Raw genomic sequence first — 25,730 nt, 5'->3', positions numbered from 1 at the left:
TTGCGCTCGCTCTCCAAACTCTTCAAATATGGGTCTTGAGTCTAAATGTTTTTAGTTTATTGATTATTGTTCTTAGTTGTAAAATATATTAATGTCATAAATCACATGCAAGTGACTTGATAGGTATGCTCGGCCTGCTGCCTACAAATGTTACTTCTACATTTTAACTGGCAAATGGAAAAGTATTATATAACATTAGCTAAATGTGTATTTATGAAGTACATCCATTTCCCAAATCTAAACAGATAGGCACTATTTCTTTAGAAGGTGTATATTCACACGATTATGAAGGCAAATCTTTTATTATTATTATTTTATATAGCGCCATCAAATTCCTTAGCTTGCTTTGTAAATTAAGTGTCTGTAAAGTTGGTGATAATAAGACCCTGGAAACATCAGGAAAATCATGTCTTTAGGATACTACCATGGTGCCTTATATGATGATTTAGATGACAATTGTTAGAAACCTTTAACTAATTCCCCTACTAGTCCTTGTGTTTTGTGCTTTTAATTCCTAATGCAGGATTGTCGACACGCTTGCTAGTTACAACTACCATGATTTTAAGCAAACCAAAAGCTGACTGAAAATAATGGGGTGTGTATTTCAAATGGTCTAACCACCCCTCCTTTGGCAGTTTTTTACCAACATCACAATATGTGACTCATTCTTGTGATTCAAGATTTAAAATCCACAATGTTTTTTTTTTTTTTTAATTGGTTGACATCACAAGGAGTTCAGCACCATCAATACTTATTTTAACATCTCCACCTACTCGTGAATCAGGTACCTTAATCCATGGATGCATATATACTATGTGGACAGACATGCCATTTAAAATGGACCTTAAATGAAATAAAATATTAGTCACAGTGTAGTATTTATTTTTGTGCATGTTTATGCAGAGGATCTGAGTTTCAGCATAACCAGAAAACCAATTCCATCGGCTGCTATCTATGACTGCAGATTGAAAGGCGTTTATTTATTTATTTTTCTTAAATCATTAATCGCTTAAGTGTGCTCCTGGAAATCAATGTCTGAAAGCTTTGCATTCAGCCCTAGCAATGGGTGGTTCACATTCATTAATTTATCTTCTCAAAGCAGTACAGATATTGCATGCCAGCACCATCAGTTTGTTGTTTACACACTCTATTGTAAAAATGTCTGTATGAGGTTTATTGCTCATATTAGTTTTTTTGGGCTTTGGATACTGTTTAACTAAAGAGTCTGTTTTACATATATTGCCCAATTTAAAACATTGATTTAAACATATATAAAAACATTGATTTGTGTGTTTTCCATCTTTCAATTTTCATGAGGGTCATTAATTTTCTAAGGTTAAGAGATGCTATTACCTTGTTTAATTTTTTGGTAACAGGCCCCTAATTCATAAACAATATCGTTCCTAGGTGCCATATATTTTTATGAATTCTAGCAGTTTTGAGGCCTGCCTACTTCTGCACCTCCTCTCAGTTTTCATGTACCTTTCTTCAGGTTGTGTTGACTGCTATCCACGGCATTGTGGAGAAGTAGAAATATATTGGTATATAGGCTCAGATCTAATTTCACTTCTTTCATGGTCGGTTTTTGTACTGTGAAAGACAAAGCTACATCATTTAGTGCCTCTAGTAATATGTGCATGACTCAGGGTTCCTCCACCACACCGCCAGTATATGAAGATACAGCTGGTGCTGAGCTGATACTCAAGCCCGAGACACAGCTGCACCCCTGCAAGGCTTGATGTTACCCCACCTTATGTATCAATATTGTCTGTAAATGCCAACCCTCTACTTCTCCCTTATAAAATAACCACACATAGGGACAGCCTAATGACATTGGCACAGTTATACTGTTTCTTGGAATACTGTTTCTTGGAATGCAATTTAAAAATACTTCCGATACTTTTAACATATTATACTTGTAGGATGCCCTATTATCTTTCATACCTCTCTAAAATAGCAGGGACTAAGAATGCCAACAATCAATGCAAACTATATTACATGCAAGAGGCACTACCATGACTATGTTGATCCATTACATCAAATGTTCCTTTTCAGCTGACAGGACACCTTTTAGACTTCTCTTTTAGTCAGTGCACCAGCCTACCAAATAAGAGACAGATGTGAGCATCAGAAAGTAACTTTACCAGGTACATATTATTAATAACCTAATAAACAATCATGCAGCTACTATCAACTTTTATAGTGAACAAAGGATACTGCTCATATAGTTCATCTTAGAAATTAGCAACATCTATCTATTCTATTCCAGTAGAAAACAGATAAAGAAGCGTTATACAAATAGAACATGTATGCACTCTCCAAGTCACTGTATTTATAAAGACTAATATGTATCTGCATAAAGATATGCACCAGAAGATGCTCTAGGTTGTTGCAGGGTTGTATAGCAGCAGCACTTTTCATAGGGGTGTAATAATAGGGGTCAGTGAAAATATGTAACATAATATAATTTCCCCTTTAGCTAAAAATGCAGAAATATTCTTAGTGAACACACTTCCACCATATTTTCCTGTATGTGCAGGACATTGACAATAATATTTGGACTTGATATTTTTGATGGCAGAAGAGAGCCAAATGCCTTCAACAAGACAGTAGAGGTGAAGACGCTATATATCAATTTCACTTGCAGAAAGTCAGTGTTTTAGCTCATTCTGGTAGGCAAACCTGTTTATAAGCTACTGTGATGGACAACCCAATATACCAAAATAAATAAAGGCTCCAGGCACTCAAGGGTTCCAGCTCAGGCAGATTTATTGAAGGACAACACCAACAACGTTTCGACCTCACAATGAGGTCTTTATCAAGAACTTATCAGGAACTTGATAAAGACCTCATTGTGAGGTTGAAACGTTGTTGGTGTTGTCCTTCAATAAATCTGCCTGGGCTGGAACCCTTGAGTGCCTGGAGCCTTTATTTATTTTGATCTACTTGAGAGCTGGCCCTTCCTGGCACAGTTGAGCACCTGAGTTCCTTTGGTGTGTGTGCAGATTCCTCATTCTGGTGACTTACAACCCAATATACCAGGCAGCCCTTTAAACAAACAATGCGTATGAAAGTGCCTTATTAGTTGTTACTTTAGGGAGAAGCTGCAGAGCTCCCTTCCATGGTCACATGATTATTGTAACTAATTCGGTGCCTAAACCAGCTAGTGGCAAGAAAGCACTCATATTGAAATCAATAGCAGAACTTTGCTGAGCAAGAGATGGGGCTTACCACCAGTTAGTATATAACATGCAAGGAAATATGTTTGGCTGAACACATCTCCTGCACAGAAGGTAAGGAAATGAATGAATGCCTTTGAAGGGATTTTTTGCACAATTCCCCAAATTAATTTGCAAGGAGGGACACCGTGTAAATTTAAAGCAACCTTTCATATATCATTAAAGTACATATAATGAATGGATTGTCTTTTTAAACTGGGGTCATAAAAATAGAGGTTGGCCTCAATAACATTACTTTTTTCAAGGGCAACAACTACCTAGTCTATCTTCACGAGCTGTCAAAAGGCATGAAATTCCTTGGACCAAAACCCCTTAAATCATATGGGTTGCCACATTCACTGACTTTTAATGACCTTTTAAAACTACAATGGCTAGCTAGAAATTAAATACAAAACCTGGACACCCAAAAAGATTGTGTTCTAATATTAAGGGGTTAAAGTTTAATTAGGGAGATTTCTATTTCCTGTAGAGCAAATACGTATCTCACAATGTTTTGGTTTTGTTTTTTTTTAACAAACACAAAAGCCCAATAGATATTTGGTAATTACAGAAATTGTGATTTGGTGGAAATAATTAAGAAATAACTATAGCAGCCTTGATTAGAAATTAACTATGAGGTGTTTTAAGTAAAAAATGTAACATGGTGTTTATCACGGATATATTATCAAAAGAGTTGATAATGTATGATGCTTGCTGTGATAGAGGTTATGACGAATGGCTTACATGATTACACAAAAGTCTAGAAAATAAATACAAAAATGATGGAACATATAAAACATAGAACACACCATGAAGAAAACTGGGCTATACAGAAGTTATATTTACATTTCTTTAGCTATCAGTGCAACTGTTTTACAGATATTTAGCATTTATATATATATATATATATATATATATATATATATATATATATACATATACACAAGGCCGCTTTATTCAGCGGGCAAAGTGGCCCAGGCCCCCACTAACCTTCGGGGGCCAACTGGCAGTCATACTGCCGGTTTGGGGCTAAGGTGACCACATGTCCCGGACAGTCCTCCAGTGTTTTGTCACCTGGCAAATTGCCATAAATTCTAGGCCTTTTGTGTCTCTCTTATTGGTTTTGGCAAAATGTAGGGATAGATTATGATTTTTATAACCTTTTTTTGTTATTATTAATGTTCGTGCTTTCAAACATCTGGATGTTCTGCTACATATTGGAGGTGACGAGGGCAGGTAAGCATATAAATTACATTTGTACTATTGCAGGATAGAACATTTTTTATTGTATATTTCCTTCCCATTTTTTGGGATGTGAAAGGAAAAATTCTCCTACTATTGGAGGTGTTGTTTTGCCACGGAAACCTTTTTTGAGTTGAAAGGAATTCTTTTCCCTATGAACTGTTGACAAGAAGCTACCTGGGACACTCCCCATTCCCCTTTTTAAAAAAAAAAAAAAAAAGCCGCCAACTGCGGCATTCTCACATATATCTTTGTATTTGCAACCTGGAAGAAGCCTTCCCTGATATCGCTGCGGGATTAACCCGCCACACAAATGTGAAAAACCTTCACCAGAACGCAAGAATATTGAAGGAATTTTAAGAAACAATCACTACATAAAAAACAGCTTTTTCTAAATGCATATTACAATAAAAAGAATGACAAGTAACATATCAAAGTTTTAAAATAAACATGTAAAACGCTTAAAAAGAATAGTATATATAAATAATAAGAAAAGTTATAGATTAGTGCTGGATTCAGTTGTGGTTTTTTTGGAGACAATTCCATTTTGCAGTCTCATTTTAACCTTGAGTATACTTGTATATAGTAACAACATTTTCTCTTCCCATGCTAAATGAGGGCAGCGTTTAATTAAATTCACTCATTTCCTTATTAACTTTGTTGTGCACCTTTGCACTCTTCACATATTAATTTCTTTCCTTTGAGTTGCTGCCCAGTTTCAATATTTTAGGTATTTTTTTTCCCAAAGTGACAAATTGTTTCAGGCCTGCACTGGCCAGGAGTATGCACTGATAAGAGATGCCCAGTGGGGTCACATAAACAGTGTTACATGACTCAGTGGCAACGCACACAGTGAGTTCAAAATGCAGTGAAGAGAGGGCTCTGGTCTTAAGACACGAGAGAGAGGGAACAAGTAAGTGAGCTGTACTGTGGACATTAAAAGGTTAGAGAGGAAGAGAAAGAGGAGAGGGTGAGATAGGAAGAAGGGAAGGAAAAGGCTGAGAAAGGCAGGAAGAGGAGGAGACAGTGAGAGAGAGGGGAATAAGTGGAGAGGGTTAGAGTGAGTGAGCATGTATGTGTACATATAAGTGTATGGTGTTAGCGTATGTGTGTCAGCATATGATATTATGTGTGAGCCTAGGGTTAGTGGCCCCTGGGAGACAGTTTGTGTATATACATGCATTAGTGTATAGTATTGTAGTGAGTGTGTGTATTAGAGTATGGTATTAGGACAAGTTTGGGTGTTAGTGTGTGTTATTTATGAGGGTGAGGAAATACTGCAAACAGGCACTAGCCTTAACCCTGGGACTGGCCATATTTTCCAGATATACCGTGGAGGCTTGAGGTGTTGCTGCCAATTACCACATCTACGAGGCAGTCCAGGATGGGAGATGGGACTTTTAACCTTGCACACCGAGCAGTCATAAAATTATGACTACCTGCCTAATATTGTGTAGATCCTACTTTTGCCACCAAAACAGCCCTGACCCATTGAGACATGGACTCCACTAGACCTCTGAAGGTGTGCTGCGAAATCTGGCACTTAGACGTTAGCAGCAGGTACTTTAACTCCTTTAAGCTGCAAGGTGTTCTGACACCTTTCTATGACAACCAGCATTTACTTTTTCAGAAATCTGAGCTACAGTAGCTAGTCTGTTGGATTTGTCTGCACGGGCCAGCCTTTGCCCCCGTGCATCAGTGAGCCTTGGCTGCCCATGACCCTGTTGCCAGTTCACTGCTCTCCTTCCTTGGAACACTTTTGATGTACTGACCACTGCAGACTTGGGACACCCCACAAGAGCTGCTCTGACCCAGTTGTCAGACTTGTCAAAGTCACTCAGGTCCTAATGCTTGTCCATTTTTCCTAATTCTAACACATCAACTTTAAGAACTAAATGTTTACTTTCTGCTTAATATATCCCACCCGCTGACAGGTGCCATGATAACAAGATTATTCGTGTTATTCACTTCACCTGTCATTGATCACAATGTTATGGCTGATCGGCATACCTGGGAACTTCTTGGCTCCGGCTACCCGGAGCCTTCCCTTGCGGGACGCGGCCAGGACTGCACACTGACGTCGGTGGGCGGTCCCGCTGATGTCAGGGGGAACCCCCCCATGTAAATGAAAAATGGGTGGGGAGCAGGGCGTGTCAAGACCCCGCTCCCGCAACCCGAAGGATTCGGGTCTTGACCAGGAGAACCGGAGGAGCAGCGCTCACCCAGCAATCTCCGGGTGGACCAAAGACATGAGAGTACCAGGCAAACTGAACACAGGAAACACACCTAGCAACGGAAGAGAGGCTGAAACATAAATATGACAAAATCTATTAATACGAATCATAATAAAACATAACCCTCAAACAGACTAAAACAGACCGACATAGGAGAAAAAAACTACAGGAAGAGAAAATACTTGCCTCCTGCAAAAGAAGCATGTGTGAGGACGAAAATAAAAAGTCCTAAACTTGGATTCGCGAGACCAATCTGCTGCCGACATAATGTCAGCAACAGAACTGCCCGCAGAGAACGCTGCTGACACAGCCGCACCCCTAACCAAGTGAGCCCCAAAAGAATCCAGAACACCAGCCAACTGAAGGATCCATCTAATCCACCTGGCCAAAGAGAGGCCCGGAAGAAGAAGACGAAGGATACTGATCCGACAAGATAAGGTAAGATTGAACGCAACGCGCCACACACAATTAGGCCTGCGTGAAATACAAACAGAAACACCCTCAGGGGAAAAGCGCGAACATCCGATACACGATGGAAGGAAACGAGGCATAGGCGCAGGGCAAGCTTAGTACACAACTGACGAAGAGATAACCGGTCGTTGTCTGCCCATCGTTCCAGAAACTCGAGAACTGTGGAGACGTCCCAAAAGGAGCCGTACCACGCTGACAGAGGTCTGGAAGACTGAATGCCCCACAAGATACGACAGACAGTAGGGTCCTTACCGACCCCAAGGCTCGTGACGGGAACGTGACCTGCAGAGATAGCAGACACATTGATGGTTCTAAATGACTTACCGTGGGAGAAAAGGTGCGCGAAAAAATTGAGAAAGGCCATTATAGGTGCCGTAAAGGTGCCGCTGTTCCAGATACCAGCGACCCCAGACTTTCCAAGCCTGAAGGTAAGATATCCTGGTGCCAGGAGCCCAGGAGCCCCAGAGCAAATCTCGAGCCGCCGCCGATCCCAGGATCCCCAGAAACAGTCCAGGCCACCAGCAAGAGATGATCCTGTAGGTTAAGGGGGTGAGGGTTCCCATCCAGATCCAGCAGAAGATCCCCTGATGATGGAAGAATCAAGGGATCCGCGCACAACATCTCCAGAAGCAATGGGAACCATGGCTGAGTTCTCCAAAGAGGGGCTACCAGGACGATCAACACCCTCTGACGTGATATGGTGTGAAGAGCCCCAAGGATCATGGAGAATGGGGAAAGGCATAAACTTCCCTGGGAGGCCACATCTGAAGAAACCCGTCCCTCCAATGGCGCGAGAACCAGTCTGCCACCAGATTATCTTTCTGCCCGAATGGACAAATGATTGCCTAGACAATACTGGTAGAGGTCCTTGCTAAACTCCGTAAGCTAAGCGGTTGATGTACCGCACCGTGGACACGTTGTCCATGCGAAGGACCAAGGAACAGTGCGTGAGGTTTTTTGTGAAACTTTGCACTGTGAAAGAACCTACGATCAACTCTAGGCACTTGATGTGTAGGCTGCGCTCCTCCGGAGTCCACAGACCCCCTGTGGCAGTCGTCCCACAGGCCGCTCCCCAGCCATACAGGCTGGCGTCCAAATCCAGGATGAAATCTAGAACCGACCCGAAAATGGCGCGACCATTCCAGGCCTCCATGTGCACCAACCACCAGCGGAGCTCCAGCCTTGCCTTGTCGGAGAGCGTGATAAGGTGATCGTAGGAGCCCGATGTGCGAAGGTTTTCAGGCACTGAAGGGCCCTGTAGTGAAGAGGACCAGGAAAGATTGCCTGAAAGGATGACGACAGGAGGCCTATGACCCACTCGAGGTTCCTCAGCGAGACAAGCCGACAGTTCCTCAGCGAGACAAGCCGAAGGTTCCTCAGCGAGACAAGCCGACGGTTCCTCAGCTAGACAAGCCAACGGTTCCTCAGCGAGACAAGCCGACGGTTCCTCAGTGAGACAAGCAGACGGTTCCTCAGCGAGACAAGCCGACGTTTGAGTAGCCGTGAGGGGGGGGGCATATTGCATTGGCCGGCTTCAAAGATGTCCCAAATAGCACATAGGGCAGAATGACCAGATTTGGGGAAAAAATTTAAATAGCAAAACACTACTTGTACTCATTGCCCTATAACGTGCAGAAAAAAGCAAAAAAACATAAAAACATTGGGTATCTTTAAACTTAGGACAAATAGTAGAATCTATTTAGAAGGTTTTTTCATTTGCTTTTGTAGATGAGTAAAACATTTTTCAAATAAAAGTGAATTCATCATATATATTTTTTAGATGATATGATATAAAAATCTGAAGAAAGCCCTTGTGTGGGTACACTAAATAGGAGAGGAGAAAATTACAGCTAAACACGAGCACCGCAAAAGTCACAAAGCCTTGGTCACGAAGGGTACAAAAAATAAAAAAAATAGCCTGGTCCTTAAGGAGTTAAAAATTCCCACGGGGGGGCATTTAATACAGTCCCTATGATGCATCCATCAGGACAACTCCCATGACAGAACCCAATATTCAACATATAAATGTAATTATGTTATTTTTTTGAACTTATCTATATCAGTCCATGCGCATTATCACATTATATATCGTTTTATTCAGCACAAACAGGGATTTCTTTAGATACCATTATTTTTTTCATATCATCTAATCTACTATAGAAACATAATAAAATATGGTGATTCTTTGTTAAAAAATGACTCATCTGCAAAAACTAATGAAAAAACCTACTAAATAGATTCTACTATTTGTCCTGAGTTTAAAAATACCCAATTTTATGTTTTTGGGGTTTTTTTTGGTTTTTGCTGCACATTATGGGGCAATAAGTACCAGTAACATTTTGCTATTTCAAAACCATTTTGTCCCCAAAGCTGGTCATTCTGTGCTTTTTTCAGGTATCTTGAAGCTGGCCAATGAAATGTACCCCATCAAACCATATATTTTTGAAAACTAGACATCCCAAGGTATTTCAAATGCTGGTATTTAACCCTTTCCATGCACTAATTCTACCACCAGCCTTTGTCAAACTTTATGGTAGTAAAAAAAAATGTTTTTATTTTTTTCACACACATTGTACTTCAGGTATGAATTTACTGCTCCTGGTATATGTCCGTGTCAAGCACCACCACAATATGTGTTCAGCAACATCTCCTGAGCGCAGTGATTAATGCTTGGGTTTTGTTGGGTTATTTGGGAGGTAAAAGGGCACCTTTGTGAGGTGTGTATTTTTTTTTGCCATTTAGACATCTGGTCGGTCTGTACCCACATCCCATATTTGGGATATCTTTGAAGCTGGCCAATTCAATTTACCCCATCAAATCATACATTTATATATATGCACCTAATTTTGCGAGGATTCAGAGGGAAAATTTATAAAAAAAAAAAGGTGTTTTTTTCTAATTTTTGCTAGTTTTTACTAAATTTCTCATTCTAAATTTTCAGCTAATCCTCCAACTATGGTATCAAAAGAAAGCTCTATCTCTTAGTTTACATGGGTACACTATTCACAGGAAAAGAGAATAATCGCTGAACCGACATAGCGCAAAAATGGCAAAATTGCTCCAGGACTTGAGGTTGCAAAAACTCCTCGGATTGAAGGGGTTAATGGGGGTTGTGATTTTTTACTGTGATGTTTATTTCAATGTTTTCTCAAATGTGCTTGCCCAAAGCTGCCACATTTACACTCAAGAGACTTGTAATGTTTGTACAACTTGTATTATCCAGCCAGTAAGAATTAAAGTGTAATATGTTGTATACACGTTTAATTAATTTGGCTGATATATGTCAGGCATCAATTAGCTTGAATGAGGCTCAAATTTAGATTTTTCCCCAGACACAGCTCTGCCACATAAATGACCTTAGTAGTTGCAGTATGTGATAAATTTGGACTACTTGGCATGATCCTACATAATGATGCATAACACAAGATGATGCCCAAATATATATGATGTCCAAGCATGTGTGATGTCACACATGACAAATAGGCCATGTGGGCGGAGTGGTGTCTGTAAAAATGTGTTTATAGACATAAAAAAATTGCCCATAGACACATTTTTACAGACACATGGACTGTTACTGCCATGTTAGCTTCAACATATCATTAAACTTGTTGAATGTAATATGATACGCATATCGTATTTATATTTGAATCCTTGTATTGCTTTTCCCCTGTAAGCAAGTGAGATCTAGGAATAATTATAAAATGGTAATATCAGTCATTTTGGAGACATACTGCGATGAGACCCAGAAGGCTTTTGATGGCCTCTGGCAACAATAATGCTGTTATGTCTCTAGTTAATATTTATTTGGATAGCATCACAATGTTTTGAGCGAATATTTATACAGATAAGACCACATCTCTTTCACTGGCGCTCAACAAGGGACCAGATGGGTTAAAGCACATGAAAATACAAGCATTTATCACACTCTGTTGATCCATCACAAATAACATGAAACTGAAAATAGCAATAATTATTATTCCTCCAGCGTTAGCACCATGCAGCACAAAAAATATTTACTCACACACTTTATGGCTATAATCAAGCCATACTGCCCATTCAGCCAAAAGAGCATTAATGAGGTCAGGCACTGATTTTCTCCCCAACAACCTGGCCATGTCCCCCCAGCCCCTGTCATATCCCCATAGATGCCCTGTCGTCGTCAGTCCCTGTCATGTCCTCTTAGCCACTGTCATGTCCTCCCATCAATTGCAATGTGCCTACCAACCCCTGTCATGCTCCCATCAGCACCTGTCATGTCCACCCCACCATGCCTACCTTTTATGTGAGAGGCACCTGGTATAGAAGCCATGACAGATCCCACGCAGCTGTATCAGCTGTACCTTAAGCACCAAATGTGACATTGCATTAAGCTTGTTTGATACAGCCAAGTGGAACCAGATTTCCAATTCCAAATTTAAGAGGAACTTATGATCTCCCTCACCTGGCCCCTTGAGGGGTGCAGGGCCTGGAGTTCGCATTGCTAAAAGAGCACCTTGGTCCAGTGCTCACACCTTAGCTTGCCCCTGTAACAGGAAAGGGCCTTTCTCAAATGGGTGCCTTAAATTTGTACCCATACAATTGTCTTAAATGTCTTTGTGTGGTGTAAAATTAACAAAACCCTTCACTGGAACTAGTCCAAGCCCTGAAAGACAACTGAAGACCATTAACCCTCATCCACCAAACTTTACAGTAGACACCATGGATTCCGGTAGGTAGCGTTTTCCTGGCATTTACTAAAACAAGATTCATCAGACTTAAAAATGAAGCTTGATCCATCACTCCAAATAAAAAAATTCTACTGCTCCAGAGAGATGTGATTTCCACCACTCCATTCAATGCTCGGCATTGCGCATAGTAAGCTTCAGCTTGTGTGCATCTTTTGGAGGCGGCATGCTTATGTGCTTGATTTTATTCACCTCTTAGCAATAAATGTGGCTAAAACACCTAAACTCAATAATTAGGAGAGGTGTCCACGTATATATATTTACTGAGATCATGTGACACTTAGATTGCACACATTTAACTCATTTTGTGACCTTTCAAGGTCTTTGGTTGCACAAGATCTTATTTAGGGGCTTCATAGCAAAGGGGGTGAATACATATGCATGCGCCATTTTTGTAAAAAAAAAAAAAATTAAAAGGTTTTGTGTATGCCCATTTAATGAAATCCAAATAAAATATATAGTTAATCTATACGCTCCAAATCATACTCCACTTAAATTTATAAATGATATACTTGACAAGGCAGAAAAAGATCAAACAAGGGAACTTAATCATACAAGGATACTTTAATTGCATCCTGGACCCGTTATTAGATAAATCCCTAGCTTAAAGGGACAAATCGTGTAAAAATGTCACAAAGCTTTCAAACAGATTCAAAAGATATATGGAGAATATTACACCCAGGGGAAAAAGATATCACACACTTTTCAAAAAATTAGCTTGCGTACATAACATAAAAAGGATTTTCATTAAGCAAGTAGTCTGAACAGACCACAATGCAGTTATATTAGATCTATTGATTTATTATGCAGCTCTTAGAAGTGATCGGTGGCTAAATGACTATATACTGTATTTGCGCGATTATAAGACGACCCCCTATCTAAATATTAATTTAGGAAAAAAACAAAAAGCCTGAATATAAGACTACCCTATAGGAAAAAACGTTTTACTAGTAAATATTAATTCATGTAAACAATATTTTCATATTTAATAAAAGCTATGAGAAAAATATATTTTTTTTTATTTCCTTTTACTTGCCAACCGGCCCCCCAAGTTATGCACATCTGCCCCCAGGGTTGCCACTCTGCCCCCAGAAATGCCTTATACCCCCTATATGTTAGTATGGATGTGTAAGGGGGGTGGTGGTGGTAGCATGGCATAGGGAGGCTGTACTCACACTCCTATCATCCCCAGGTTCCAGCATGTACTGGCTGCCTTGGCTTGATAGGAGTGTGATTGCTGTTAGCAGTTATATATATATATATATATATATATATATATACCTCCAGAAATGTCTTATACTCTCCTATATGCCACTCTGCCCCATGATATGCCTTTTAATCCCCTATATGCCAGAGTGGCATATAGGGGGTTAAAAGGCATATCATGGGGCAGAGTGGCATATAGGGGGTTAAAAGGCATTTCTGGAGGTATATATATATATATATATATATACCGTATATTCCGGCGTATAAGACGACTGGGCGTATAAGACGACCCCCAACTTTTACAGTCCAAATATAGAGTTTGGACTATACTCGCCGTATAAGACTACCCCTCTACCCAGCGTACAACAGCCAGCCAATCACGGCAAGCGATGTACCTTACCGGTGATTTGCTGGTTGATTTGCTGACATATACATACATGCACTGCCCTTACACACACACACACATATATAATATATATATCTATATATATATCTACACATATGCCTGTCCATACATACACATTTATACACTGCCCTCACCATGAAAAGTGTCATTAGGGGGCAATTAATTAGGCTTGATCGCTAAGATGAAAAGCAAGGATCCCCCAAAACTAGCAGATATGTTCAATAGAGCCAAATTATGACCAAAAACAAATCAGCTCCTTTCACAGGTTATTAATCTAGAGAAGATCAATAAAGCAGATGAAGTTCTTACGGATGAATAAAAAAAATATATAAAGCCAACAGATTTATTGCTAAGATATCAGATGGAAATAATGTGGTCTTATCTAATGAAGTTGCACATTCTAGCACGTTTTCTAAAGCCTTATTTAATGTAAACTGTTGTATAGTGATCTACAAGTCTTAAATACAAACATTGATAATGAAGAGGTCTATAAAAAAAGAAATCCCCAGGTCCTGATGGCTTTAATAATTTATTTTGTACATTTTTGAAAATTAAATAGAAGATGAGTTGACAGCCGCTTTTAATGCCATCATAAATAAAGCACCTGCTCCAGATGAACTATTGAAATTAATATAATACCAATTTTAGATACAGACCAGCTACAAGTAATAAAATATAGAACTATTTTACTTTTAAATGTAGACATAAAGTAGACTTGAACTTTTTGAGAGACACTTTAACAAATTTTGGTTTTGACAGAAGAATCATTAAAGCCATTATGACTTTATATACAAACCCTACTGCCAGAGTTATTTGTCCTGAGTGCATGAATGGTTTAAAATCCAAAAGGTGCTAGATGAGGTTGCCCCTATCTCCTATACTATAAATTTTAGCAATCGATCTTTAGCTACTGTCATCAGAAATAATAACAAGATCAAAGGTAAAATAAACATGCATGCTGACGACGTATTAAATACCAGTGAAGACCCCAGTGGTACATCTCCTGCAAAAACCTTCTGTCACACACATATGGTTTAGTATGGGCAAATAAAGACTTTAACTACTTAGGAGATTAAGATAACTTCAGACCCAGCCAAGACTCTAGAATCTAACTTCATGCCTTTTCTTAGACAGACTATAAAAAACTTACAAGACTGGAAAAAAAGAGAAATCTTTATGTCCTTTCAAAATGGCTATACATGTTCAGGATGCTTCCCCGCTATATGTCAAGTCACTAGTTAAATATGGTTCAATCAGTATTTTCAAAATAAATATGGTTAGTTATATATTAAAAAAAAATCTCTCTTAAGCTACAGCAAGGAGGGCTTAAAGACTACCAAGACTACTAACCCAGAACTTCAATAATCGAAAGGAAGCCTTGCACCATTTAGGAGAAATGATCAAAGGTAGGCCTAAGTGGGTCCTTTTGAGGATACTGGTAAAAGCTCCTGGATTCTGACACATCTTTTGAGTTTCTGGAACAGAACATTGGAACTATATTTTAAAACACTTTACCACTCCACATTATAGAAAATAATGTATCAGATTTGTACCTAAAATTCTACTATGCACAAGAAATGAGATATATAGATGATCTTGTGACAATAACAAGACCACATTTTTTAATTCTTTACACATAGAATTTGGTCTGAAGCCAAAAGCCAAAAGCCAAAAAGACATTATCTACAAAACATTTTAGGGCTGCAACTAATGATTATTTTTTCGATTAATCGGATAAAAAAATGAATGTAAATTTTTCATTTGAAATAATTTAATAAACAAACAGGATGTTAAAAGCAAACAGCAGAATAAATGTATTTTTTATAAAATGCATTTCTTGTTTTTATTTCCCAACCTGCCCCCCCCCAGTTATGCACATTTGAGTCCAGGCTTGCAACACTGCCTCCCACATTTGCCACTCCACCCTCCCACATATGCCTTATACCTCCTGATACGCCACTCTGTCCTCCCCTGATATGCCACACTGCCTCCCAGACATGCCACACTGCCCTCCCCACATATGCCTTTATCCCCTATATGCCTTATATCCCCTATATGCCTTATAACCCCAGATATGTCACTCTGTCCCCCCCAGATATGCCATAGTGCCCTCATGGATTCACAGACTCGTTCACATCACACTGACACAATAATTTTATAAATAAACACAGGATTAATCTTCACTGCCCCCCAGGATTTAGATTCCCCTTAGTTGCCCCCCTTTACATCTAACTGCACCTTAAGTTAACTTTTTTAAATTAATTAAATTAACCCTCAGTCCTCAGCATTAAATTAACCCTAAAGACCCCATTAACTGCCCCTAAATAAACCCTAAACACCCCATCAACCACAACTGCCCCTAAATTAACCCTAAACACCCCATCAACCACAACTGCCCCTAAATTAACCCTAAACACTCCATCAACAACTGTCTCTAAATTAACCCTAAACACCCCATTAAATACAACTACCCCTAAATTAACCCTAAACACCCCATTAACCATAGCTGCCCCTAAATTAACCTTAAACACCCCATTAACCATAACTGTCCCTAAATTAACCCCCACATCCCTGTACTTTCAGCAGGCCAAATATAAATTTTATACTCACAGTTAGATGAGTGTCACAGCCATGTGGACGCTATAAGGAAAGGGGCGGGGCCAATCTGCCCCTGACTGCAGGGAGGGACTAGGAGAATGAAATGGGCGGGCCAATCGGCAGTGACTGCAGGGAGTGACTGGAAGAAAGGGGCAGGGCCAATCGGCAGTGACTGCAGGGAGGTACTGGTAAGTAGTAACTGCTGCTGTGAGTCACACTGAAAGGGATTATAAAACGAGGGGTATTTTTCAGAGCATTTGCACTGAAAAAACCCTCATTTTATAATCGATAAAAATCGATTCAACTAATCGATAATGAAATTAGTTGACAACGATTTTCATTATCGATTATTATCGATTTTATCGATTAGTTGTTGCAGCCCTATACACAACCTGTATATGTGTTTTGAATATGGGTAACTTCTTGATATGATATAAGAGTGAGAGAGAAAAGAAACAGAGCGCACACAATAGTGTAATATAGTCAGAGCACAATCCACTTTATAAGTCAGATATTGCACTCACATATTCCATAATCAGTATGTGCTCCTCATAAATCTTTTCAAAAGATTGGTCTCCAGCTTCCGAGACCTCGCCGTACAGTCTCGTCTCCAGGAAATCCTCCACCAAGTCCAAGCCTCCTGCAACGAAAAAAGGACCGTACTCAGGATCAAAATGCATAAATATATATTTTTAATAAATTAAAAAATGTAAATCCGTGCGCTACGCGTTTCGCTCCGTTGAGCTTCGACCAGGCGTTTTCGAGATCTTTTCGGGGTCTTCGTTTTATGTGTTGTTTCCTTCCTCTTCCGCATACGTCACAGTGTATGCCGGTAGAGGTATCGCAAGATCCCGTGTACAGTCCATTCTTTCGTCTATTAGTCCATTAAAGTCCTTAAATCGGAAGTTCTTTTTCATATATCGTTCAGGTAAGTTGTAAGCAAATATAAGAGCATATTAAGATTGGTATGTATGGATCTTTTGCATATAATCTTATCATCCTTCATAGTATAAATAATGTATATGAATTTCTACTGCATATAATCTCTTCAAAGACATCACTACTCTTGATTATAGTTTTTTTACATCCTATGAAGATTCTTCACAAAAATTAATTGAAAAATATAGAAATATTTGTACTCGTACATATTGACTATTTATATAAATTTTGATTTTTAATTAGGACAACATGTATGAAAATATGATAAATTATAGATATACATTTAGGTTTTTCTTATATCACCATATTTTCATATAATATAAAAAATAATTGTTTTTAATATTTTAGTGTTTTCTAGTGATGTATTTGTAGAGATATTTAACCCCTTATATGTTAGTAAACATGTTTTTTAAGAAAATTATAAAGATCGAATTCAGCATTTAACCTTTTGGGTTTCTGCTTTTCTAAGTCAAAGACCCATTTAATTTATTTTTGTCCTATTTGTTTTATAGTATCACCCCCCTCTCCAGTGTTTTTGAATCTCTTCTATAGCACAGAATTTTAGCCCCTTTGGATCTTTGTTATGGAACTCTAGAAAGTGCTTGGACACTGAATGTTGACTCTGAAATACTCAGACCAGCCCGTCTGGCACCAACAACCATGCAACGTTCAAAGTCACTTAAATCCCCTCTCTTCCCCATTCTGATGCTCAGTTTGAACTTCAGCAAGCTGCCATGTGATTGGCTGATTAGCTATTTGTGTTAACATGCAATTGAAAAGGTGTACCTAATAAAGTGGCCAGTGAGTGTACATCATAAATAGAGGCCTGGAATGGCAATACAGCACCGGTGGGCCACTGGTGGCAAGCACCACGATCTGCCACTCCACAGATGTGCAGACCTGATCTACACTAACCTCACATGCTCCAAATTCCATATCATGTTCCCTTCTACCATATAACCAACACCAACCTCCATATTATCTTTCTTCCACCACAGCCCCTATATTGTCCACATCAACCTGTATGCCCCCCCCAGCTCCTGTCATGTGCTCACCATCTCCTGCCACGTCCTCCCCTCTAGTGCCATGTTCCCCAGCCCTTACCATGTCTCCCATCTACTCATTTTGTCTTACCAGCACCAAAACCGGCTTGCCCAAAGTTGCTTACCTTGTTTTCTGAGACAGGCATCGCTCCCTCATGGTCTGGTGCAGAAGCTGCAAGAGATCTCATGCAGCAATATCAAAAGTGCCTGATGTGACATCACATCAAGCGCTTCTAATATGACTGCAGAGGATCTGCTGTTTTCTCACAGACTTCTAAATTGAAGTGGGCTGATGAAGGTGATCCTATGATTTCCCTCACCTTGTCAGGGACTGGGTCTATACAGACGACTGTAATGACCCAGAGTACCCAATGATGGAATTTCAGGAGTCACGGTGCAAGAGCGGAGACACAGGACCAAATGGAGGGGAAACCACACTTCCCTGAGTGTTGGGACATCGAGATTATGTGGCTACATACCAGGATGCTGAGATAGCAGCAGGAGGTGTCCAGTACAGATAACAGGATATAGAGATCTCTGGCAGCTACGGACAGAAAAGGCAGGACAGAGCCAAAGGAGTAGAAACAGGTTGCAGAATCAGGAATACAGGTTACAGGGACAGGCACACAAGATCCAACATAAATAAGACAAGACACCCCTCTGCCAGAGCACAGGACAGGACACTCCTCTGCCGGGGCTTAGGACAGGACACTGCTCTCCCGGGGCTAAGGACAGGACACCCCTCTGTCGGGGTTCAGGACGCCCTGTAAGGAAATCCAGGAATGGATTACAGCAAAGTCGGAACTGTAGCGAGACAGGGGAAACCAGAGATATGCAGCTCCGCAACCTGGATGGGGTGTGACACACCTGGCCCTTTGGGGAGTGTGGGGTCTGGAGTACTTACTTGTTATGTTAGTGCCTGGATGCACTCGCTGCACCCATCTTAGTGCGCCCCTGCTCAAGCTACTAGTTTTGAAATTGTAATTGACACTACTAGGGCAGCTGAGTGCAGCAATATTAGTTTTCTATTCAAGCCACTGTTGAGGTCCACAGAACCCACTGGCGTAACTACAGGGGTCGCAGCGGACCCCTGTGACCCCTTCTTCCGGTCTTCTTGTACCACACCGATCCAGTATGGAAGGGCCCTTTCTAGGAATGGGGAGACAGGAGCGTATCGGGGGTTATGTGACCACGTGACCCTGCGGTGAAACAGAGAATGCTTGCACAGTGTGTGCGAGTAGGCAGAGAAAAAACTGCAGGAGGGGTGAAAGTTAAGCAGGGGTGAGCGGGAGGGTGGGATATACGTATATATGTTTGTGTGTATATATATATATTGTGAGGTAGGTCTGGGATCGCCCCTCGCTGAGGTCAAGGGACAAGCGCTGTCTTCATTCAATCCAGGCACACAGCAGTAAATTCGTGCAATCTGACACAGGGTCAGGTTTATTAGAAAGGATGCAGGGACAAAAGAAATATAACAGTAACAAAAGAAACACCTTGCCTGTCCGGCACTTACTATACATAGGATGTCCCTCACTACCAGCTGGAGAGCTTCTCTCTGCCAACTTAACATAACATAATATGTCCAGCAACCTTTACTCACAGGTCTCTTCCACAGACAGGCTTTCTGTGTCCTCAGTCAGAGAGAGAGCTACCTGCCCTCCTGGCTTCCCTTTTATATCCACCCTCTAATTCACTTAATTAATCACCTAGCAGGTGGAAGTCTCAGGTGTTACTCCACATAGGAAAGGAATCTAGGAGAAACATACCTCCCTTCTACCACCAATCCTACATGACTGTCACAATATATATATATATATATATATATATAAATATATGTATGTATGTGTGAGCATGGATGTGTAATTGTGTTAATGTGTGTGAGGATGGATGTGTAATTGTGTGCGAGCATGGATGTGTAATTGTGTGTGTGCGAGCATGGATGTGTAATCGTGTGTATGTGTGAGCATGAATGTGTACTTTTGTGTGTGTGAGCATGGATGTGTACTTTTGTGTGCGTGAGCATGGATGTGTACTTATGTGCGTGAGCATGGATGTGTACTTGTGTGTGTGTGGTAGCATGAATGTGTACTTTTGTGTGTGTGAGCATGTATGTGTACTTTTGTGTGTGTGAGCATGGAAGTGTAATTGTGTGTGCGTGAGCATGGATGTGTAAGTGGGGTGAGATGGAATGTGTGTTAGTGAGTATGAGTAAGTGTGTATAATTTGTGTGTTTACACATATTTTATGTCGGAAGGAGAGGGGCAAGGGGCAAAGAAGGCACAGACTAGCTGTTTAAGTTTGGGGGCCCAGGGTTGAATTTTCGCATCAGGGCCTGGTGGTTTCTAGTTACGCCACTGACAGAACCCCTGAGATTTACTTTTATGTGACCAAAAAAAGGAGAGCATATACATAGGGAGAAGAAAATTAAAGCAATGTAATACAATAATTGAAAAATTATTAATAAAGAAGACTTATCAATTACACAACTGAGCAAAAATGTAAAGATCCCATACAAGAGTCATTAACCCCTTAACGACAATCCCCGTACATGTACGGGGTTGCCGTGCAACGGGTTAACGACAATGCCCATACATGTACGGGCTGCCGTTAAATAGCTGCATCGCCGCGATCGCGGCGTTTTCGCCGCGATCGGCGGCTTTGCAGCATCCACGGAAGCCTCACAAGTGAGGCTGACCGTGGATCCGGGGAGGGCAGCCCTCGGCAGCCCTCCCCGGAAGAAAAATGGCCGCCGCCGCACCGATCATCAAAGATCGCGGCGGCGCCCGGCTAAAACTGCTTAGGAAGCGATCTGAATCGCTTCCTAAGCATAAATGGTGTTACTGACATGCCTCGATATCGAGGCATGTCAGTAACACTACCCCCCTACCCCGATCACCTTGTGATTGCTCCGAAGAGCAACCACAAGTGCCATCCTGTAAATGACGTTGCCGTCATTCACAGGATGGCATCAACAATAGAAATGAGTTCATAGAGGGTCTATCCAGACCCTCTTGTGAACTCTCGAGCTCCTCCTGCAGGTTGAATGCAGGTACTGCATCCAACCATGCAAGGTCAATGGAGCCCAGCTCACTAATGAGTGATTAGTAAAAAATATTAAAAAAAAATTTAAAAAAAAAACATTAAAAAAATGTTTAAAAAAAATAAAAATAATATGGTAACATATAAAAATCCCCACTGTCACCAAAAAAAAAAAAAAAAAAATTAATAAGCAAGTCCTAAAATTCTTTATCTTTACAAAAATTCCAGCATGGAAAGAGTTAAAATATTGGCATTACAAATGCCCATAGGGTGTCTCGTATTAAAAAATGCATGAGTGGATGGGATAAATCGAATTGGCCGGGTTCAAAGGTGTCCCAAATATGGGACATGGGGGCAGTAGGATCAGATGTCTAAATGGCCAAAAAATACACACCTCACAAAGGCGGCCTTTTACCTCCCAAATAACCCAACAAACCCATGCATGTGGGGTATCACTGCGCTCAGGAGATGTTACTGAACACATATTGGGGTGTTGTTTGACAGGGACATATACCAGGAGCGATAAATTTATACCTGAAGTACAACGTGTGTGAAAAAAATACAAAAAAATGTACTACCATAAAGTTTCACAAAGGCTGGTGGTAAAATTAGTGCATGGAAAGGGTTAAATTACCAGCATGTGAAATACCTTGGGGTGTCTAGTTTTTAAAAATATATGACTTGATGGGGTAAATTGCATTGGCCGGCTTCAAAGATACCCGAAATGGCACATGGGGGGAAGAATTACCAGATTTGGAAAAAAAGGTTTTGAAATAGCAAAAAGCTACCTGTACTTATTGCCCCATAACGTGCAGAAAAAAGCAAAAAAACATAAAAACATTGGGTATTTCTAAACTCAGGACAAATAGTAGAATCTATTTAGCAGGTTTTTTCATTCGTTTTTGCAGATGAGTAAAAGTTTTTTGTTTAAAAAGTGAGAAAAAGTAATTTTTTAACAAAAAATCCCCATATTTTATCATTTTTTTATAGTAAATTAGATGATATGATAAAATTAATGGTATCTAAAGAAAGCCCTGTTTGTCCTGAAAAAAACAATATATCATATGTGTGGGAGCACGAAATGAGAAAGAAGAAAATCACAGCTAAACAGCAACACCGAAAAATGTTAAAATAGCCATTGTCCCACAATATACTACGAGTAAAAACCCCTATTGTCCTTAAGGGGTTAAAGTTCAGCCCAACTTCTGCCCAACTTCTTCAGAAGAAAAGTTTTAATATTGCACTTGCTGATCTTAATACAAAATCGGTGTCTCCATGGCAAGTGTACTAGAAAAACTTGAATTTTCTCCCGAAGAAGCTTTTTCAATTATTGTCTTACACTATTGGTCTGTTTTATTTTTTCTTTATATGCACCCCTTTTTGGTGATGAATTGTCTATAAGTATAGAAGGAGTACTTTTACCGGTCACTGCAATTATACTAGGGGAGTATAGACTGTTATTATTTCAATTTATTTTATTTTTATTTATTTCTAATTCGTGGGGTGACTATATTGGTACTTCTATTTAATGTAAGTTTGACGTAATGTAGGGAAGATTTACTTTCTTGAGACGATGGTGGATATGTGGAACAGACTCCCAGCAGAAGTAAATTGAGGTCCACAAGGACCCCTAAAAATGTTTTCACCTTTACTTTTATATTTTACGTGGATATCATCAGGTATCGCATGATGATGAATTTAACTATTCCCATCATGATGCATTTAACTACTGTAGCTACACAGCTCTATCAATATACTGAAAACAATATTAAAATATTATTCTTCCTGCCCTATGATAGGACAGTTGCAAATTGATTTAGTTTTAAGAGATTACATATTTAAATGTTTCTTTATATTATCCAATCCTAACATTACTATCCCCTTTTTAATTAATTATTATTAATCTCTTGCCAGGAGCAGCAGAGCGCATCACTAAACGATATGATCCTCTCTCAGCGCCCCCTGGTGGCCGATCTACGAGAACTGCAGCGCCTGTTACGCTGTAGCAGCAGGGGTGATGGGGGGGGGGAGTGTCCGTGCCGGGGTGTGTTGGTCCTAACTCCAATGTCTGCGTTCTTGCCCCCTCCTTTCTATGACTAGTAGGCCGGCTTGCAGCCCGCGCGTGCGCACTGTGACTGTATTCCAGCCTCCCGTACAGGAAGGGGAGAGCCGTGGAGTGACTAGCAAGGCTGCAGCCACTAGTACTGTGTATGTTTCCATGTGCATTGGGTTTGCACTGTAGCCTTATCTGTTTCTATTCCTGGCCTTTCTGACCTGTTGGATACTATTATTATTTGCCTACAAGAAAGAGTGGATTGCGGCCACGGCTCCGTTTTTGCTTTGCCCGGAGTAGGGGGCTCTCCGTATGAGGCACCATGTCCAAGACTCTGAAGAAGAAGAAGCACTGGCTGAGTAAAGTGCAGGAGTGCGGGCTGTCGGGGTTTGGTGGCGATCCCAGCTCTTTCTTGGAGATCCGTGGGGGTGCAGAGCATGGGGAGTTCCCCTATTTGGGGCGACTAAGAGAGGACGTTGCTAGCTACATTGCAGGCAAAGTGCCCAGTCAGGGGGACGTCCTGCTGGAGGTGAATGGGACCCCGGTCAGTGGGCTGACACATAGGGACACCCTGGCTGTGATCAGGCACTTCAGGGAGCCAATACGCCTGAAGACTGTCAAGCCTGGTAAGTACTCTACGCTATGCACCCTTCCGCATCTGTCCGTACATCCTTGTGGCATTCAAGGGGTTAAATAGGTTGAGTCCTCCTCTGATGTTAATCCCCTAACCATACAGAATCTGGATGACTGCAGCCTTGCGATATGTTTAGAGAGCAACCCTTGCTACCCTCAGCCAGCCTGACGGTGTGCTGTCGCGTTTGTCATCGTCACCCCCCAATTGATCATCATTGGCTAGAGAGGGGCTGGACTGCCGAAGCCCCTATAACTGATGTGGGGCTACGCCGCAAAGCACTTACAGGCAGCCAGCCTGTGGCTACTAAAGTGCTCTCTCTGTGTAGCTGCACGTCCACAGGCCATTTAATGAGTGAAGTAGCCAGATTACCCCTCTCTGTTACGTTTCTACTATCCTGGGTTACGCGAGGCACAAATGCGCCCCTAGTAATGTACTACGCTGCATGCGATTTTGCCATTGAAAGGCTTAATAGTTAGGATCCACGGCAGCTCAACTGCAGCTTGGACTCTAAATCCCATCATCCTCAGTGGTTCGCTTGCGACCGTTACGAGTTCTCCGCTGTTTGTCACACTCTCATGGCTTAAATGGCATTCTGCTAGCCATAAGTGTTGTGTAATATCTACACATGGGTGGCTGAGGTGATGGGAGTTTTAGTCTAACATTAGCTGGGTAATGGCTGCGGATGCCCAGCCCTTGTACTAAGCTTTCCCCAATGGAACTAATAAATGGTATCGAGGAGATGCTTTAATAATGGAATCTTAGTCTTAAACTGATGTATTTTTAAAAATTATTTTATTTCAAAATAATCTGATTAAAAAAAAAAAAAAAGTTTTCATGATAAAACCAATTTGTATTATATTGCGGATTTAACGTTTAAATGTAGCGTTCTCATATTTTCTGATTTTAACGTGCTGACGAGAAGAATGCGTTTTATTGTACAATTAGTCTGCATTGTATTGCAGATTTAAAGTATACATTTGAGCTGGTCATATTGTTTCTATTTCGTTTTTACTCTAAATCAGCTGATCAAAAGGAACGCGCTTTTATCGTAAAATTTGTCTGTAGCGTTTTGAGGATTCAAAGTTTATTCAGCCTGTGATTTGCCGATGTATAATTAAAATAACGTGCGTAATAATAGACTTAGAACTTCGATTGTAATCCCACATGTAATTTTTCTTAATGCTAACATTTAAGTACAAATTTAAATTAACCACTAATTCCAGGTTCGCTTTTTTTTAAATATAAAGGCGATTTAAACATTAGTATTATTTTTTCAAAGGTCAATTGTTATTGAACCTTAATAAATCCAGTATACATAGAATAACTATGTTGTGCTATGTGCCAATATAGCGCGAGTATGAGTATCTGTTGCATCTGTGAATGTTCCTTTTATTATTATATTGGCTTGAATATCTGACTGTGGAGAAAACCGGGGTCATTGATGTCACATGACTCTGTTTGGGACCATGGAGAGTATACTTACTAGGGACATAACTATCATCTGAATGACCAGAGAGAGAGGGGTCATGGGTTTTGCATGTTGTTAAAGGGAAGCAATACAAAACATACTCACCATGTTTTGCCTTTTCACTTCTTATTGTTGTGATTCCGTGATGTATTTGCTGTAAAACAAGGTTGGTGGCAGCAGCCATGTTGGTTTTCTTGCACACCATTTCTAGGGAATGTTGGATGCTACTCTTTTTATTCATAAAGCGGGCACTTTTTAGATCCCACCTCATATAATGCCCTACCTGTCTTGTCGGTGGGCTGAGACCCAATCCCTTTGAGGGATTTTTGTTTTATAACTTTTTCTAATTTTTTGATATTGGTTTTGCTATTTCTTCCGTCCCTCTGCATCACACTAGACGTCTTCTGTTTGTGCATACTTGAAATTATGTTAGGATAAGGCCAATTTTCGAA

General features: G+C 40.4%; 1 protein-coding gene across 2 annotated transcripts in view; it reads left to right on the top strand.

The window, feature by feature from the left end:
* The first annotated feature begins 23,272 nt into the window (after nucleotides 1-23,272).
* MAGI3 (membrane associated guanylate kinase, WW and PDZ domain containing 3) overlaps nucleotides 23,273-25,730 on the top strand; it is a 126,109-nt gene continuing 123,651 nt past the window's right edge. For both annotated transcript variants that reach the window (XM_053457617.1, XM_053457618.1), the window contains exon 1: nucleotides 23,273-23,802. In XM_053457617.1, coding sequence (XP_053313592.1) covers nucleotides 23,499-23,802 — 304 coding nt within the window. In that variant the 5' untranslated portion in view covers nucleotides 23,273-23,498. The remainder of the gene's footprint in view (nucleotides 23,803-25,730) is intronic.

The sequence above is a fragment of the Spea bombifrons genome, chromosome 2 (assembly GCF_027358695.1).
Source record: "Spea bombifrons isolate aSpeBom1 chromosome 2, aSpeBom1.2.pri, whole genome shotgun sequence".
Classification (NCBI taxonomy): Eukaryota; Metazoa; Chordata; class Amphibia; order Anura; family Pelobatidae; genus Spea; species Spea bombifrons.
Note: the sequence above shows the minus strand (reverse complement) of the source record. Positions and strands in the feature narration are given on the sequence as shown.